We start from the raw sequence: 17,701 nt of genomic DNA, 5'->3' as shown, positions 1-17,701 counted from the left end.
GAACTGGATAAGGGATGGAAAATGGACATACGGGTCAAGCTAAACTACAAACCAACAAATAACATAAAGGAATAGTGCAATGCAAGAGATTACTTTGGCTTGGAAGAAGGATGATAGAAGAAAATACAAAAAACAAGAAACAGAGAAAAGATTCCACTTGAACTAAATCTTTAAATTAATCTTAAAAGATGGTTTGACAAGCAAGATGAAACAAGAAGAGACTGAACGAAATCCTAAGGGAAATGCCTGTATACTCATGAGAATACAGGATGTGTACAAAAAGCTGTCTGTCAGTAGTTCACTTTGGTTAAAGTAAAGAGCACACAAAGAAGCTTCACAGTAAATGATCATGGCTACAAAGGCAGAATATGACCAGACTGTAAAAGATCATGAATGTCAAACTAAGAAGCCCAAACCATATTTGGAAGACTATGGCAGCAGTTCTCAGAGCATGGTCCCTGGACCAGCAGTATCAGCACTGCCTGGGAATCTATTAGAAATGCAAATTCTTGGGTCTCATCCCAGACCTACGGAATCACAAACTCTGAGGGTGGGCCCAGCCATCTGTGTTTTAACAAGTCCTCCTGGCAATTTTAATGCATACTAAAATTTGAGACCACTGGACTATGGGGCTCTAATATAAATTTTTGAGTAGGGGAGAGAATAGCAAAATATTATGTTCTAAAATGTTTAAACTAAGTAATAATTGTCAAAATGGATTTACAAAAAGGAAAAGATAAGCAATGGCAAGACTAGTTAGAAATCAAATAATAATAATAAAACTCAACTCAGAGAGGCAGACAAAGCAGCAAACAAAGATAAGGCTGGAGCACTAAGCCTCCGTTGTAGGTAAAACAGTGATACCACTAATAAAAACACCACCACATTTAAAGAGAAATAAGAATCAGTGTTTTTAAGGAAGGCAGTGATTGGTCCAGCAAGAGACTTTCTAAAAAGAAAAGCACAGACAGAAAGCAATGTATTTCATTAGCACTTAGGACACTGAGTTGGAGATCTGCACAGGCCAAACATGAGAATGAAATTGTGGACAGAAGAAAGAACTGAATATTTGCAGAAGTGATCATTAAAACCATGGGCCTGAATAAAATGTCCTAGGAAGTGAAAGAAAGAGGCCCAAAGATAAAAATCTTACCGAAAACATACACTTACGGTGGAGGAAAAGTAAAAACAACTAAGAAATCCGAAAAGTAGGCAAGAGCAGGAAGAAGCAAAACCAAGCAGGTTCTTTTCAATCCTATCCTCAACAACATTAAGACTCCAGTCAGACCGCATGATTTGCTGCTGAGTAAACCAGCACTCAAGGGGCTTGCTTTAGTACTTCCCTGTTCTGCCCCTACATCACGGCATGTGCTTCCTATCATCTAAACCCATGAAAACTATTCCCATTTCACAAAGTCTGTCTTAACGACTCTACGCAGAGCTTTGTTTGATGCTCCCCTAACAGATGTGCATCACAAGAGCATGCCACGATTCATGCGTATTACTAGGACATCGTTTGCCGTAACATGCCTTGTGGTATATACATGCATGACATTATATGCCCTACTAGACAGTTAACTCATGGGGCCTATATTCAGTTTTTCAATCTGCCCCATATTTAGTACAGTGCTAAATATATAAACGAGAACTTCAAAATCTTACATGTGTTTTGTTTTTAACCAAGTGGTCAACAATGCCCTTAGACCTGTTTGCCAAGCCCTTCAGGAGGCCAAAGAAAAGAAAACAAAGGGAAAATGAGAACAAAACAAAAACCACGCATAAAAATTTTCAAACATCCGCAATTAACACTTAAAAGAAATTTCAGGTACTTGTATGATATTAAAAAATAATAAAGGTCAGTTAGCAAGGACTGACAATTAAAGTAAAAGGCTCTTAAATATTCATTATCAATTGTTTGTAACATTTTCAGGATCCAGGCAAAATATTCTTTAATTTTAAAAAGTTATCTTTATCCGATTCAGCCCTTTAGATCCAGTAAGATTATTAAAAGGCCAGTGGGGTGGTACAAAGCATGTCATCAATATTTGGTAGTACCAATGCTAAGTCAAGAACAGTATCAGGCCAGACCCAGAAAGGCCAAGATAGAAAGTCTAATACAGATTTAATAAGTAGGGGAAAGAGGCAAGGTGAATCCTCCAGCCAAGCTCAAGATAAGACTCAAGATAACTCTTGGTAGAGTCCTTAAGATGGACCGTGTCAAACAGGAATAGTTCTCACGAGTTTAGATGATAGGAAGCACATGCCAAGATGTAGGGGCAGGACAGGGAAAAAGTACTAAAGCAAGCCCCTAGAGTGCTAATTTACTCAGTATGGTAAGATTCAAACCAAAATACAGGGAACAAGCAGGGTATGAGGTCCTAGTAAATGAACTAAATACCCAGAAGTTTCCAATATTAACATTAACAGACCATCCAATATTAACAGAAACCCAGTTCAAGAATGTATGCAGAGAGCCTCTTTCAGCTTCCACGGCTCAAAACTGAATACAAGTTAAAAATTTAAAAATTTAAAAAAAAACAAACTGGAAATTATGCCTAAATATGTTATGAAGAATGAACAGTAGTTGGAACAGTTGGACTCTAATCCTAGTGCTCCTTACACACACTATGTAACTTAAATAACTTAATCTCTCTTAAGCCTCTGTCTCCTTATCTATAAGAGAGAACACTTCTGTCCATCTCAAAAAAGTACTGCTGAAGATAACGTGAGACAGCATTAAATGTGAGGTTATCTGAGGATAAGAACTATTTACCTTACACCTCCCTGATATAGTTTAGCACTTTACCTTACGACAATCCAAACAGCTTTCTAGAGCAGAACTCTCTCCTGAGACTATGTGATCAGTGACTGCAGCAGTCAGTGCTTGGAGAACTTCCTGCAGGCTAAATGCTGGAGAGGTTCATAGGAAAACTTAAGACTATTATATAAAATTCTTCAGATATGAAAACTTGGTTACCTTTGTTTTTGTGGTAAAAACACAAAAGATCTACTCTCCTAGCAAAGTTCAAATATATGATACAGTATTATTAACTATAGTAACTAGCTACACATTAGATCCCCAGAGTTTTTCATCTTATAACTGAAAGTTTGTACCCTTTGACATGTGAGGTGATAAGACTGCGATAATAATCATTTCACAATGTATAAAGATATCAAATCACCATATCATATACCTTACATATACACAATCTTTATTTGTTAAATATACCTCAATAAAGCTGGGGACATTTTTTTGTTTTTTAAAAAAAAAAGAAAATTTGGGAAAACCAAGAAATGTGCTACTGAAAAAAAATTCTAAAAGTCAATGAAAGAGTCAACATTATTTTAATATAAGAAAAAGCTATTTTTCTTTTAAAATTTATTTAAAAATTTTAAAAGCTACTTAAATTATTAAGCTATTTAAATTTATTTCTAGAGAAAAAAAGACAAAAAATCACTTATCTGCAAAAAAGAAAAAGGAATGGAAAGTTGCTGAGTGTTTCCGTCATGTTAGTAGAAAACAAGCTAAACAATACAAAAAGACTCAGACTGATAAACCAAACTGAGGTAGAGCCAGGGTTTAGCAGTAGCAGAAATCTTGGCACAAAACTTAGATCAATTTAATAACAACTTAGTGAGGGAGCAAGACAAAGATAAAGGTAAGTACAACTGAAGCAGGCTGATAAGCCATATGGCGAAGGTGATTATATGGCCCATTTGCTTAGGACAGTCCTCGTTTACACCCTTTGTCTGGATGTAATTATTAATAACACTCTCTTTCACTCAGAAAAAATGCCAGTTGGGATAATAAATTATATGGCCATCCTATCTATAATAACAATAATACAAGGCTAATAATGTTAATGTTACAGTAAAGGCACAATTCAATTCATTTGTGAAATGGGAATAAATAGGTCTGTACTCATCAAAACATCTTTAAGGTGAGACACTATGTGAAGTGTCCTAAACTCGCAAAAAAGTATATTAGATCAATGCAATGCCGTGCTGTGATGCTGAAAAGGCTGAGGGAAGGAGTGGGGAGATGGCAGCACTGGCAGTACCATCAGGCTGGAACTGAAAAAGGGAAGTGCAGACACACTGTCCTGTCCTAATTCACAACCCTACTCCCACTGCTCTGCCCCCTTCCGGTCTGTAACAATGTTTAATAGGAAATTCTTGTTGCGGTAAACTAAAAATTAATGAAACAGAAATGAGAAATAATTTTTAATAAAAAATACATAATTACCATATGGTCTGACTAATGAAAGCAAAAATAATTTGGGAAAGGGGCTAAAAGAGTCATTAGTTGAAGCAGGGGTTGTGGCAACTCCCAGAAAAAAGCAAAAGGCACCAGGCACAGTGGCTCATGCCTGTAATTCTAACACTTTGAGAGGTTGAGGCAGGTGAATCGCTTGAGCCCAGAAGTTCCAGACCAGCCTGGCAACACGCTGGAACCCCATCTCTACAAAAAATATAAAAATTAGCCAGGCATGGTGGCTCATGACTGTATCCCAGCTACTTGGAAGGCTGAGGTGGGAGGATGCCTGGAGCCCAGGAGGTCAAGGCTGTGGTGAGTCATGTTCATGCCACTGAACTCCAGCCTGGGTGACAGAGCGACATGCTGTCTCAAACAAAAAAGGCAAAAGGCACTGGGTTGAATGTTTCGATGCTCCATACTATGAAATGATTTCAGAAGTTTTTGGTTCTTCATACACAGATCTCATACTACAGTCAGTTATTCTCAGTTTATAAGTAGGTTGCATTTAAGAGTATGTATCCACTAAGTGAAGCATATCTTTCCACAGAAACTATGTTATGGTGTTTAATTTCCTAGTTCACAAAATCCTATTTAATCTGTATATAACTGAACTATATACAACCAATGGTGTTTCTCAAATGGCCTATGACTAAGACAGCCTCAACAAGAGGGAACCCCCAATAATAAATCAGAACTCAAGCATAGAGATTAGATAGTCTGGATGATAAGAAACAGTAGAATAAGAGAAAGCTGTTTTCTATTGTGGTTGCTTTGAGGGACAAGCAGATACATGACCACAAATGCTCTGGGAGGATCAGCTCTTATCAAATGTCATAAACAAAAAGATAACTCAACAGCAGTTGGTAAATGAACTGGAAAAGCAAGAGACAGAGAAGAAACTCCAGTAAATAGGTTACTATAATTGTCAGGACATAAGGACATAAGTACTAAACTAAATAAATGCTGGGACCAGGTAGAAGTTTCACAATTTAAGTAAGAAATATTCTAAGTATAATATAAAATCATCAGATGTTTTCTTAAAATCTGTCTCAATAACTTGCACAATGATTCTTAACCATCTAGGTTACAGAACCATCTTACTTTAAAAACCAAAAGATCCTCCCCCACATAAAAAAGACAAATACAACCCTGCTTTATAGTAACTGAATGTCAATGACTTCCTATAAAACATACAAAGAAATTTTTAAGGTTGAACTTGGCAAAAGTAAAGTCACAAAATACAGGAGCAGAAAACAAGGTATCTAGCAAGAGCATCACAGTAGTATTTATATTTATAAATATTGTGCCTGAGATTAAAAAAACTGTAAAAATATAATGCAAAACTATAAGATTTATCAAGGTACAAAGAGTAAGTCATGAACCATATTTTCAAAGACCTAATCATAAAAAAAGTAAGATTTGTAACTATACTGTCTACTCATAAAAGGTCAAGATAAAGAGCTTCTGGCTACTATCAGAGTCCTGAAAGTCTAGTGGTTCTCAAACTTCATCAGAATCACCCAGAGGATTTGTTAAAACGGATTGCTAGGTCCCATCCCCAAGCTGCTGATTCAGTAGGGTTGGCGTGGGGCTCAAGAATTTGCATTTCTAACAAGTTTTCATGTCAAGTTAATACTGCTTGTCAAGGGAGCATCAATTTATTTACTCCTTAGAGCAATTTCTTGGAACTACACCAACTCCATTTTCATCTACTTCTTTCCCTCCTTTCTCACTCTGTAAGCTAAATGAGAAGTATTAGGGTGGCCCTAACCTTTTTCTATTTAATATCTTGCTTCTAAAAGATGTATAGAGTGCCTATCTCATTTTGAATAATTTAAACTATAGTTACATATACGTAAACAAAGAAGAGGTAACCAAAATGACAAACAAGTATGTAATGCTCAGCACGCTTTGGTGAGTTGCTGAAGACCAAAATACCTTACACATACCCTATAAGATGACTTCCACCTACATAAGAATCTTTCTTCCAGATTCCTAATCAATGGCGTCCAAAATCATTACTCCCTGGGTCTCTTCAGATCAACAGACATCCACAATCCAGATATAAATTAAATTTTAAAATAGAATTTGCAGCTAAAATATAAAGACATAGTGGCAAATTTATAGAAAAAGATATTTTAAAAAGTTTAATCATGTCTTCCCTTATCAAAATGATATCTACACTTTCTGCCTCACTCATTCTCTGCTTTTTTCCCCTAAACTAGTATAAATAAGTGAACTTTGTTCTTTTTTTTTTTTTTTTTTGAGATGGAGTTTCGCTCTTATTGCCCAGGCTGTAGTGCAATGGCGCGATCTCGGCTCACTACAACCTCCACCTCCCGGGTTCAAGTGATTCTCCTGCCTCAGCCTCCCGAGTAGCTGGGATTGCACGCATGTGCCAATATGCCCATCTAATTTTGTATTTTGTGTAGAGACAGGGTTTCTCCATGTTGGTCAGGCTAGTCTCAAACTCCTGACCTCAGGAGATCCACCCACCTCGGCCTCCCAAAGTGCTGGGACTGCAGGCATGAGCCACCGCGCCTAGCCTTGTTCTATTCTTATATTACCACTTCTTACAGGTATCACAAGTATCAGAACTAATTTTAATCATAAAATGCACAGTGGACATCATTAAAAGGTCAGCAACTAATGTGCTATATGATGAAGAAACCTGTAAACAGTGACCATGAAAATTAGAGAAGAATAAATATTAACATTAGCAAGTGTCTCTAGAACTTGCTTTCTTGAGAAATTCTCACAATTGTCTGTTCTTATGAAAATGGAATGAAATCTGTGTGACTTATAATATGACATTGCTTTACAATTCATTAGCACAGTGGTCTCCAAATTTGGGTTGCCGACACCCAAAAAGGATGTATAATCTAATCCACTTGAAATTTTGAGAAAATATTAGAATTTACATTTACATTTAATTTTATCTCATTTTTTTAATTTATATTTTTGTGGGTATTTTTTTTTTCTTTTTTTGAGATAGTCTCGCTCTTTTGCCCAGGCCAGAGGGCAGGGGCGTGATCTCGGCTCACTGCAAACTCCACCTCCTGGGTTCAAGTGATTCTTCTGCCTCAGCCTCCCAAGTAGCTGGAATTACAGGCACGTGCCACCACGCCCGGCTAAATTTTTATATTTTTAGTAGAGATGAGGTTTCAGCAAGTTGGCCAGGGTGGTCTCAAATGCCTGACTTCAAGTGATCCTCTCCCCTCAGCCTCCCAAAGTGCTGGGATTACAGGCGTGAGCCAATGCACCCGGCCGTATTTTTGCGGGTATTTTAAAAACATGTAACATTAGTACAATAGTTTGAATGTGTTTATATATGTTATATATGTATCTATACACACTACTTATATACAGCTATTTATTTTAAAATTATATCAGGAAGCACATACTCAAAAACCTTTTTTTTCTTGTTTTTTTTTTTTTTTTTTTTTTTGAGATCAGGTCTCGTTATACTGCCCAGGCTAGTCTCCAACTCTTTAGCTCAAGTGATCTTCCTACCTTAGCCTCCTGAGTTGGCTGAGATTACAAGTGTGTGCTACCACCCTCTGCAAAACCCGAAGCATATGATAAAAAACAGTCTGGAAAAATATGAGGATGATAATATAAAAACAGTTTGGAAAAATATGACAGTAGAGCCACTTTTGACCTATAGAAAGTCATTTTCCTTTTTGCTGCTATCAGAAATGCTAATTGATTCAACAATGCCATTTGAAGGACTGTATTTGAACCACAGGTTTCTCCACATTTGCATCAAATCTACTAGGTATCTTTCACCTTTTCCTCAACTTGTAAATCTGTTCAGCAGAAGACTCACTTCTATATCTAAAAATCCATAATTTTCTTCAACATATAATAACTTTTCTGTTAACTTTCCAACTTCCCCTTAATATTTACCTTTAAGTAAGATAAAATGTTTTCATAAGAACAGATATGAAAAAATGAAGAATTCCAGACACGAACTTTTTTTTTTTTTTTTGAGCTCTCAATAGCAGTTCTGCAGACTAGAAGTGCTGGCCTATGACTTGCGTGCCCTCTGCATTAAGCGCTAATATATCCGGGGTACAGAGACCTCTTACCTCAGATTCACTCTCCCACAAGCTCTTTTATGTTTTCCACTGTTGCCTTACTTTCTTGATATCCACAGATCATACCAGCATTAATCTGCTGCTTTCTCATGTCTTTTCTCACTTCTAGTCTCTCATGTACACATTGATTCTTTATTACTTCTCAGTTCTTTCAGGACAAGTCGTTATGTGTTTTTTCCATGAAATGACCAGATGCCTTTGTTTATCTTTGCAAAGCCAACATCTAGCACACTGTCTGGCAGACAATAGGTGCTCAATAAAAGACTGCTGAACCGAAGTTAGTTTCTTCAGCTCTTAATTATTTTTCTGTTGTTGACAAGTACTAAGCAGTTGCTGCTGCTGCTTAGCTCCAGAGAGTGATCCTAACCCATGATCACCATGGGCTCTCCATGGTCACTTACAGGCCCAGGCCATTCCAAAAGTTTGATTTTCCAATATTCATTCGTTAAACAAACATTTATTAGATGCTTATTAAGTACTATTTAGACATTTATAGCCAAGATATACTACCGTGAAAAATTTAATAAATGCAAAACAAAAGCATCAAATTTAGCAAACGATGTTCAATTTATCAATTGCTAAAATGACTTTATCTTTGATCAGATGCTACAGTAAGTTTAGTGTCAGTACTAACGAGTTATGTTAAAGTCACTGAAAAATCTGTGTGGTGTTATTTTGGTAGCAATTATCAATTTTCAGGAAAAAAAACTCAAACAAAAACCGACTGACCACTTACATTATGCCAAACTTAAGAGACAGTTTGTATTACAAAAGTTCCTTGTCAAACAGACGTTAAGATTCACCATCCTTTGAAGATTAATAATCTACATTAACACAGAGAAACAAGAAACACTAGAAATCAAGAACATGGGTTCTGGAGTTGGCCTGGCTTCAAAACCTCAACTCTATCATTTACAAGCTTGTAACTATGGGCATATTGCCTAATCCACCAAACTGTTTCCTCATCTGCATATAAGATAAGAGTAGATTCTTAGCTAATAGAGTTGTTATAAGGAGTCCATACCATAGTACATACAAAAGTGCTTATACGATGGAACAAATAGTAAATGCTCAATAAATGTTATCTTAGTATATAAATCTATAAATTTAAGTTTAAGAAGTCCTACAAAACTAATCCAGCATTTCCCAATTTTGACCACGTAATCCATTTTCCCATAAAACACTTACTAACATTCTCTGCTACTTTAATTGTGTGCTGATTGCCATTATTTTCCAGAAAGAATTAAAGTCTCTATTTTTATGGTATCGTTATATTAACTAAACAAATCATGAAATTATGAAAATTTCAGTATATAGGAAAGTACCTCAGTAACTGTAAGTTAACAGACAGCAAGACTTCTCTAGCACCTATGCCCTTCCCTTCGCCCTGCTTGTTCTTTCAGAAGAATGTCAAGTGATCCTTTAGTCAAACAAATTACACTGGTACATTTGTGCATGTAATTAGAGTCACCATTCACTGCAAAGCTCTACTCAATAGATAACTTTTAACCAGGCTTTAAAATTCTACACATATCCTATTACAAAGATGAACACAATGGGTTTTATTGTGGGACATTTCCAAAACAAAGCCTTTTAAAGGAAATTTTATAACTTTACTGCTTTTATACTCTATATTTCTATGGCTTGAGAATCTCCCATCAAATATTTCTAGTTAGTAAATTATCAAAATAAACTGTGGTAAGCAGTCTCTGAAATGGCTCCCAATGATCCCCACATCCTTGTATTTGTCTCCCCGTGATGGTTGGCTGGACCTAGTAACTCACTTCCCATGAGTAGAATACAGCAAAAGTGATGGGACGTCACTTCCAGCATGAGTCACAAAAAGATTATGACGTCCACATTACTGCCCCTTCTCTTTCTCTCAGAGCTCCCTCTCACTCTGAGAGCGCGAAACAGTGGGCTGAGGGAACCCCATTGTCATGTTATAAACTGCCTACAGAGAGACTTATACGGCAGAAAACTGGTATCTCCAACAGCCATTGAGGACCTGTGAGACTAACAGCTATATGAGTAGGTTTTTAAGTGGATCCTCCCCTAATCAGGCCTTGAGATGACACAACCCCAGCTGATATCTTAATTGCAGCCCTGTGAAAGACCCAGAGCCAGAAGACCCACCTAAGCTGCACTAAGATTTCTGACCCACAGAAACCATGAAATGAGAAATGTGTGTTGCTTTAAGCCACTAAGTTTTGGGGTCATTTGTTACATAGCAATAAACTAATACATAAGTTAAAAGTTAACCTTAGAAAACTTCAGCAAAAAATATATGTATTTAATCTTTTGGACACAATACCCCACATAATTCAAAACACACTGTTCAATTTTAAAATGCATTGCCTTCTTTTTTGTCTAATCCTAATTTTGCCTATTTTCTTAAGTGACTCTCCACAGACACATCTGTGTTGTTAACTAAGCTTTCCAACAGGTATAAAAATTATGGCAAAGAATGTATTGTGAAGGCAGCGTATGTAACATAAGGAATACTGAAATACTAGGTACAATGGACTTTTCGGATAAGTAGGTCTTAAAGTTGATTTTGTTTTATATATGTATATCAAACAAACTGATAAGAAAAAAACCTCTAAAACTACCTATTCCAGGTGGTAAAATGAAAAAGAATAAATAAAAACAAAGAAAAACTAGAACAAGGAAAGGAATGAAAAAAATGTTCATTCAAAGAAAAAGAGGGAAAGGTAAGAACAGAAAACAAAATTCATATACACTAGAATCTATGATAAAACTTTTCAGTCACAAAATGAGCAATAACAATGTGAACTCCACTGCTGTGCTCAGGGCAACAAAACCATTAATTTATCTTATTTAAATTATTTGTTGACCAAATACCTACACTTTCCAAAATTTCACTAAAATTGACAGACCGTGCAGCCTTGAATGCAATCAACAATTCAATCTTAACAGGTCACAGATTCTGCACACATTGACATCTAACCTTTTTTATGTTGGTCCAGAAGACGATGACCTAGACAGCAAAAGCTTTATATCCTATTCCTGATCTGAAGCACCCCAAGTACTCCAAATTCAGTTTTAACATAGCCCTGGAAAGTTATCAGACATTTATTCTCTTATTTGTCCAAGTACTGTACACATGATACGCTTTAAGTGTTACCCTCACTTTGCCTGCCACCCTATAGAACATTACAGCCCCCATCATCTCTAACTGATAATGATCCCCCTGCCCCTGCTTACTTATTTTGTTTAGTCTCCTTCCCACAAGCCCTACCTGAATGTTCACTTAAAGGCACAGATTTTGTCTATCTTGTTCCTAATCTATTCCAAGCAACTATTTGAGTATCTGGTATAAAATAGGCCATCAGATATTAGCTCAATATTAAATAAATTATAAAAATAAAGAATTTTTCATATGACCAAATACAAAACAGAGGATACTAAAGAGAAAAAAAAAAAATAAGTTTTTAAACAGAATTTTCAAATGCTAAATACTTTTCTGAATTTTTTTAAGAAAAGCAACATTTCAAAACAAAACAAAAATCACAAGAAATTAAGTACTTTAAAATTTGGGCTAAAATCACAAGAAATTAAGTACTTTAAAATTTGGGCTAAGGTTTCCTATCAAACGTATAAAGTCTCCTAGTGAAGGCCAGTAAAGGTCCATAAAATAATTATTGCTTATTTCTTTCAAAAAGACACCTTAACAAGAAATACAAATCAAAATGCACCTATATTGAACTGAAGGACTATAGTACAAGAACTGCAGAATTAATAATTCATCCTTTAAAGCATACAAACACATCACACAGAGTCTAGATCAGTGCTGTCTAATAGAAATAAAATGTGAGCTACATACATAATTTTGTTTTCTAGAAGTTACACTGAGTAAAAACAAAGGAAGTAAATTTTAATATTATATTTCATGTAACCCAATATGTCTAAAATATCTCCAACAGGTAATCAATATTTTCAAATTAGATATTTAATATTATTCTTCTCATATAAGCCTTCAAAATTTCAAGTGTGTTTTATACTTTATAGCACACCTCAACTTCGAATGCTCAATAGCCAAATATGGCTAGTGGCTACCACACTGGACAGTGGATTTCTACATTCTTTTAGGTAATAGTAAAATATAAAGGCATGTTGTGTTTGCATTTAAATAGTAAGAGAAATACAGAAAGATATCATCTTCTGTTTTTAAATATTAAAATTCACCTCTCATATCAAAGAATTCTAAGCTCTACTTTTTAAGCCTAAGTTTTATTTAGTTCTAACTTTTATTACAACATGCCTAAAATTCCACTGAAATTTAAAAGACTCAATAAGATTTCCACTGAAATATAAATTACACAGCCATGTATGCTTAATTTGTTTTGCAGAGTGGTAATAACACTTTGCACATGTGCATTTAATATCTGATAAAGGCTGGTGCATGCCTGTCATCCAAGCACTTTGGGAGGCCGAGGCAGGAATATTGCTTGAGACCAGGCTTTTGAAACCAGCCTGAGCCACACAGCAAGACTCTCATCTCTATAAAAGTAAAAAAAATTAAAAATTAAAAAAGTGTTATCTGATGAGGTAAAAAAGATTAAAATAACTTGTACTTCTAAGAATTATAATGCTCAATTACAAATAGGCTGTCAAATATCTGTAAAAGCTTCCTTGATACTTTCTCTGTGTATATATCATGCACAATTTTAACTGCTCTTTCCTTTGAAGGTATTTTTAATGATTCAGGAAATGTGGATTTCTGCTATTTTTCATATTTAAATATTTTTGTAATTGTGGTGTGCTATGATTTGAATGTTTGTCCCCTCCAAAACTCATATTGAAATTTGCCATTGTGGCAGTGTTAGGAAGTAAGAAGTAACAGGGAGGTTCTGGGAGGTAATAGGACCATAAGGGCCCAACCCTCAGGAGAGGAATTAATGCCCTTATAAAAGGGCAAGTTACACACCTTTTGCCTCTTGGGCCTTCTACTTCCACCCCATAAAAAGAAAACAGTCCTCCCTCCAGGCAACGCAGCATTCAAGGAGCCATCTTGAAATCAGAATCACCAAACCTGCCAGCACCTTGATGTTGGACTTCCCAACTTCCACAACTGTGAGTCAATAAATTTCTGTTCATTATAGATTACCCAGTCTATAGTACCCTGCTACAGCAGCACCAGACTAAGAAATATATTAATATATATTTATATTATATATTAATATATAATTTATATAATAATTATATATTAATATATAATTTATATAATTACATATTTTTAATAGATTTTATAATTACATTATATTTATATATTTTATTATATTAATAATATGTTAATATATAATATATATAATGAGAAATATATTTGGTCTTTGTCCTAGGTTCCAGGCACAGAGATCCTAAAACCCTGGAAATTTCCTGATAGGTGAGTCTTTTGTTATTCACTATTGCCCCCATCCGCCAACCTGAGTTTATGCTAACAAAGTGATTTAGGATAGGGCCCTAAATAGTTTCAGGATAAAGCTGGTTACTAGAAAGACCAAGTAATTAGAGGGTTGTAACTTTAAGTCCCACCCACTGACCTCCAGGAAAACTGAGCTCTACAAAAACTCTGTTACAAGGTTCAAGATTCAAAGAGCTTCCAGGCTGGTGGGCATATCAAGGTGCTGGGAGGGTGGAATGAAGAAGACATGGAAGCTCTGAGCACACCGCCCCCATACCTTGCCCTATGCATTTCTTCTATTTGGATGTTCCTGAGTTGTATACTTTAAAATAAACCAGTAAAGTGTTTTCCTGAGTTCTGTGAGCCATTTTAGCAAGTCATTGAAACTGCAGAAGCTCAGTTTTTGGGTTAAAATCTAAAACTGCACAGAGCATTCATCTACTTAACACTGTATACTCTCAGAGTTGACATGGAATTTGTTTGACAAAGCTAATCCTGTCATATTGTAAATGACTAAGAAAATGTACAATAATAATTTTAGAAAATCTCTTTGGTTTAGAGAATAAATTACCTCTATAAATTACCTCTATTTTATAAAAATATAAATACAAATATATAATACAAAGAGAGAAAAGGAGTAATGATAATGATGTTGAGAGAATGAATTATCCACTCATTTTAATAAAACGGCCCACAATAAATGACAACTAGTTTACGTTGTTTTCCAATAACAATAAAACTCTTAATAATCCATCAGTTTTACCTCACTCTTCCTTATGACCAACAGAATATATAGTTCAAATACTTTTTAAGTTGGAAGCTATGTAAGATAGAATTATCATATAGTCGGCGGTTCTAGAAATAAATAAATTGATCTACTTTGAATCGAAAGTAATGATTTTGGTATCGCTGGTACTGACTGAGCTCTAATCGGATGATTTTAATCATGATAAATAGCAGAAATCAACTGATGCAGAGACATTATAAGACTGAAGATTTAATATCTGACCTAATAAGCAATTAGAAATCACTAAGTCTCTTAGCTATCACACTCTCAAAGTGATAATCATGATGGATTAGAAAGGAAAAACTTAGAGACAGTAATCTAGACACAAGATTATAAATACCTAGATTAGAACAGAACAAGCAAATAACTAGAATGGATAAAAGGTAGTGGGGAAAGGAAGAAAAAGGAACATATTTTAAGAACACAGGAGCTTAATTTACAGCAGGGGTTGGCAAACTACAGCATGCAGGCCAAATATGGCTGGCTGCTTGTTTTTGCAAATAAAGTTTTATTGGAAAACAGCCATGCCCGTTAGTTCTTGTACTGTCTATGGCCGCTTCACACTATAGTGGCAGAGTTGAATAGTTACAACAGCAACTGCATGGCCCACTAAAGCTAAATAATTTGCCAACTGGCCTGTATTTGTTTCCATTCATTATAGTACTGCCATAATAAAGTACCATAAATTGGATGGCTTACCACGATAGAAATTTATTCTCTTACAGATCTGAAGGCTAGAAAGAAGTTCAAAATCAATGTGTCCACAGAATCATGCTCTCTCAAAGGCTCTAGGGGAGAATCTGTTCCATGCCTTTCTCTTAGCTTCTGGTGTTGGCAGCAATCCTTAGCATTCCTTGATTTGCAGTTATATAAAACTAATCTCTGCCTCCACTGTCACAGAGTCATCTTCTCTCCTGTTCTGTGACTCCACATGGTGTTCTCCTCTCTTAGCAGAACACTAGTCATATTGAATTACAGGCCCACCCAACTCCAGTATGACTTTATCTTAACTACAACCGCAATGACCCTATTTCTAAATAAGGTCACATTCTGAGGTGCTGGGGTTTAGGACTTCAACATGTTTTTAGAGAACACATTTCAACCCGTATCTTGGCCCTTTGCAGAAAAAGTCTGCCAACATCTACTTTAGAAGAAGAAGAATCGAGAAATAGGTCCAGAGGTGCAACTGAACAACAAGAGATTTAAAATAGAAAAACTGAGATTTTGTTTTACACATACTAAATTTAAAGCAACAGTAAGAGCCCTCTAAAAACATCAGGCAGAAAGCAAAAGGTCAGGGATCTGGACTGGCCTAGAGATAGAGGAATCGGGGCAATCTGAAAACAGATGGGCATTCTCAAATAAACGTTTTGTATAGCAAGCCAAGAAGTGATCTTCAGAGAATGTCTCCGTTAGATAACAATGTTACTAGACACTGTCACTGTTACATCACGAGATAATAATGTAGAAAATAATGTAATTTACTATAATATAATCTGAAAGAGAAGCAATTCAACAGTGACAAATCCAACAAAGGGACTGAAGAGGCCTGAAAAATGACCAGGGGATTTGGTTAGAATGAGACAACACTCAAAGAAGCCAACTTTTAGGGAGAAACTAAGACAGAAACCAGACCGGTAGGGTAAATGGGAATGCTTAAAAACTAAAGACAGTAGGTACAGTAAATTACCATGCTGGTGGTCTCCAGTGAATCACATTTCCTGGTTATCTATATCTTTGTAGAATCTTCTTCCACACAGATTCTGAGCTTAGCCAAATGACTTGTCTTGGCCAATAAATTAGCAACCATTGGCAAGCAGAGGCATGATAAACACTTGCACATGGGAACTTACCCTCTTGGAACACTAGCTGCCGTGCTGTAATAAAGTTTCAGCTAGGCTCCTGAATGATGAGAGGTAACATAGAAAGACATTATGCAGAATAAGAGGCTGTCTTAGATACTCCAGCCCCAACAGAGCTCCCAAGAGAATGCAACTTCCATAGTGACCTCGGCCCATATCTAAGGGTATAGAAAAACTGCGCAGCTGGGGCCAGTGATCCCACAGAATCAGGAGAAATAATAAACTGTTGTCATTTTAAACCACTACATTTGGAGTGGTTTGTAAAGCAACAATAGGTAAAATACAGTCAGAATAGGATACATGTTTGAGAAATACAGGAACATGAGATGGAAAATTTTTATAAAACTGGGAAGACTTATATCCAAATGGGGGGAAAAACAGAAAAACCATGTAAATGTTTATAAAGGGTAAAATTAACATGTAAAAAGAAAAACTAAAGATGTTGAAGATGAAGGCAATGAGCCACATGAGGAAAGAGAAAATTGAAGACCAGAAACAGAAATGCAGTCATTCTGTTCTAAGACAATAGCAAGGAAAACATTTTTCCACCTACTTCATCACTTTCCTCTACTTCAATTCCACCATCTTTGTCATCATCCATTTGTTTATGTATTGTTTGAAGAGCTTCCAGACTAAATCTGTCTTCTTCTGTAAAGCATGGTGGACTCAGTGACATGCAGGGATCTGAAAGAGAACAAAGGGCAATTACTAACTTGCCATACCAAAACAAAGGCTATAGTTAGAGAGTATAATTTAAAAGAAAAACCAACGGAATTAAACTTCAGACTAAGTTAAACTAAGAGACTTTAAAACGTCTAACAGAATATTCTTCACATCAAAAGTATAATATATGAACTGACTAAAAATAAATAATCCAATTTAACTAACATCAGGCAACTACAACCAGGAGTTATGTCAGTACTAACTTCAGGTTATCTAAAATCTCTACATCTTTAACCATTTCTTCTTATCCAACCTGAATATTTACTAATCATGATTTACTAATCATTGCCCCTACCAAAAAAACAAATGATCTCCTTCCATTAAAAAAAAAAAAACACTAAAAAAGCACAGAATACAAAGTGCTATTTTTGCACAATCCAGTTTAATCAAAATGAGTCCTAGAAAATATCACCAAAAAAAGGGAAAGGAAATGTAAAATAGTCACATGACCCTTTTGTTTCCATTTTTCTATTTAAGATAATCCAAGAGTCTACCCATATAGCTTTTTTCAAAATACATAAGTTCTTAGGTTCAACTATGACAACA

The 17,701-nt window shown here is 35.6% G+C and overlaps 1 protein-coding gene across 7 annotated transcripts in view; it reads right to left on the bottom strand.

Annotated features, from left to right (window-relative positions):
- The window catches only part of STIM2 (stromal interaction molecule 2), a 161,332-nt gene that overhangs the window by 82,697 nt on the left and 60,934 nt on the right, over positions 1-17,701 (bottom strand). For all 7 annotated transcript variants that reach the window (XM_055111261.2, XM_034958404.3, XM_034958405.3 and 4 more), the window contains one exon: positions 16,986-17,116. In XM_055111261.2, coding sequence (XP_054967236.1) covers positions 16,986-17,108 — 123 coding nt within the window. In that variant the 5' untranslated portion in view covers positions 17,109-17,116. The remainder of the gene's footprint in view (positions 1-16,985; positions 17,117-17,701) is intronic.

Source organism: Pan paniscus, chromosome 3 (assembly GCF_029289425.2).
Source record: "Pan paniscus chromosome 3, NHGRI_mPanPan1-v2.0_pri, whole genome shotgun sequence".
Lineage (NCBI taxonomy): Eukaryota > Metazoa > Chordata > Mammalia > Primates > Hominidae > Pan > Pan paniscus.
The sequence above is the reverse complement of the archived record's forward strand: the minus strand, read 5'-3'. Positions and strand labels throughout refer to the sequence as shown.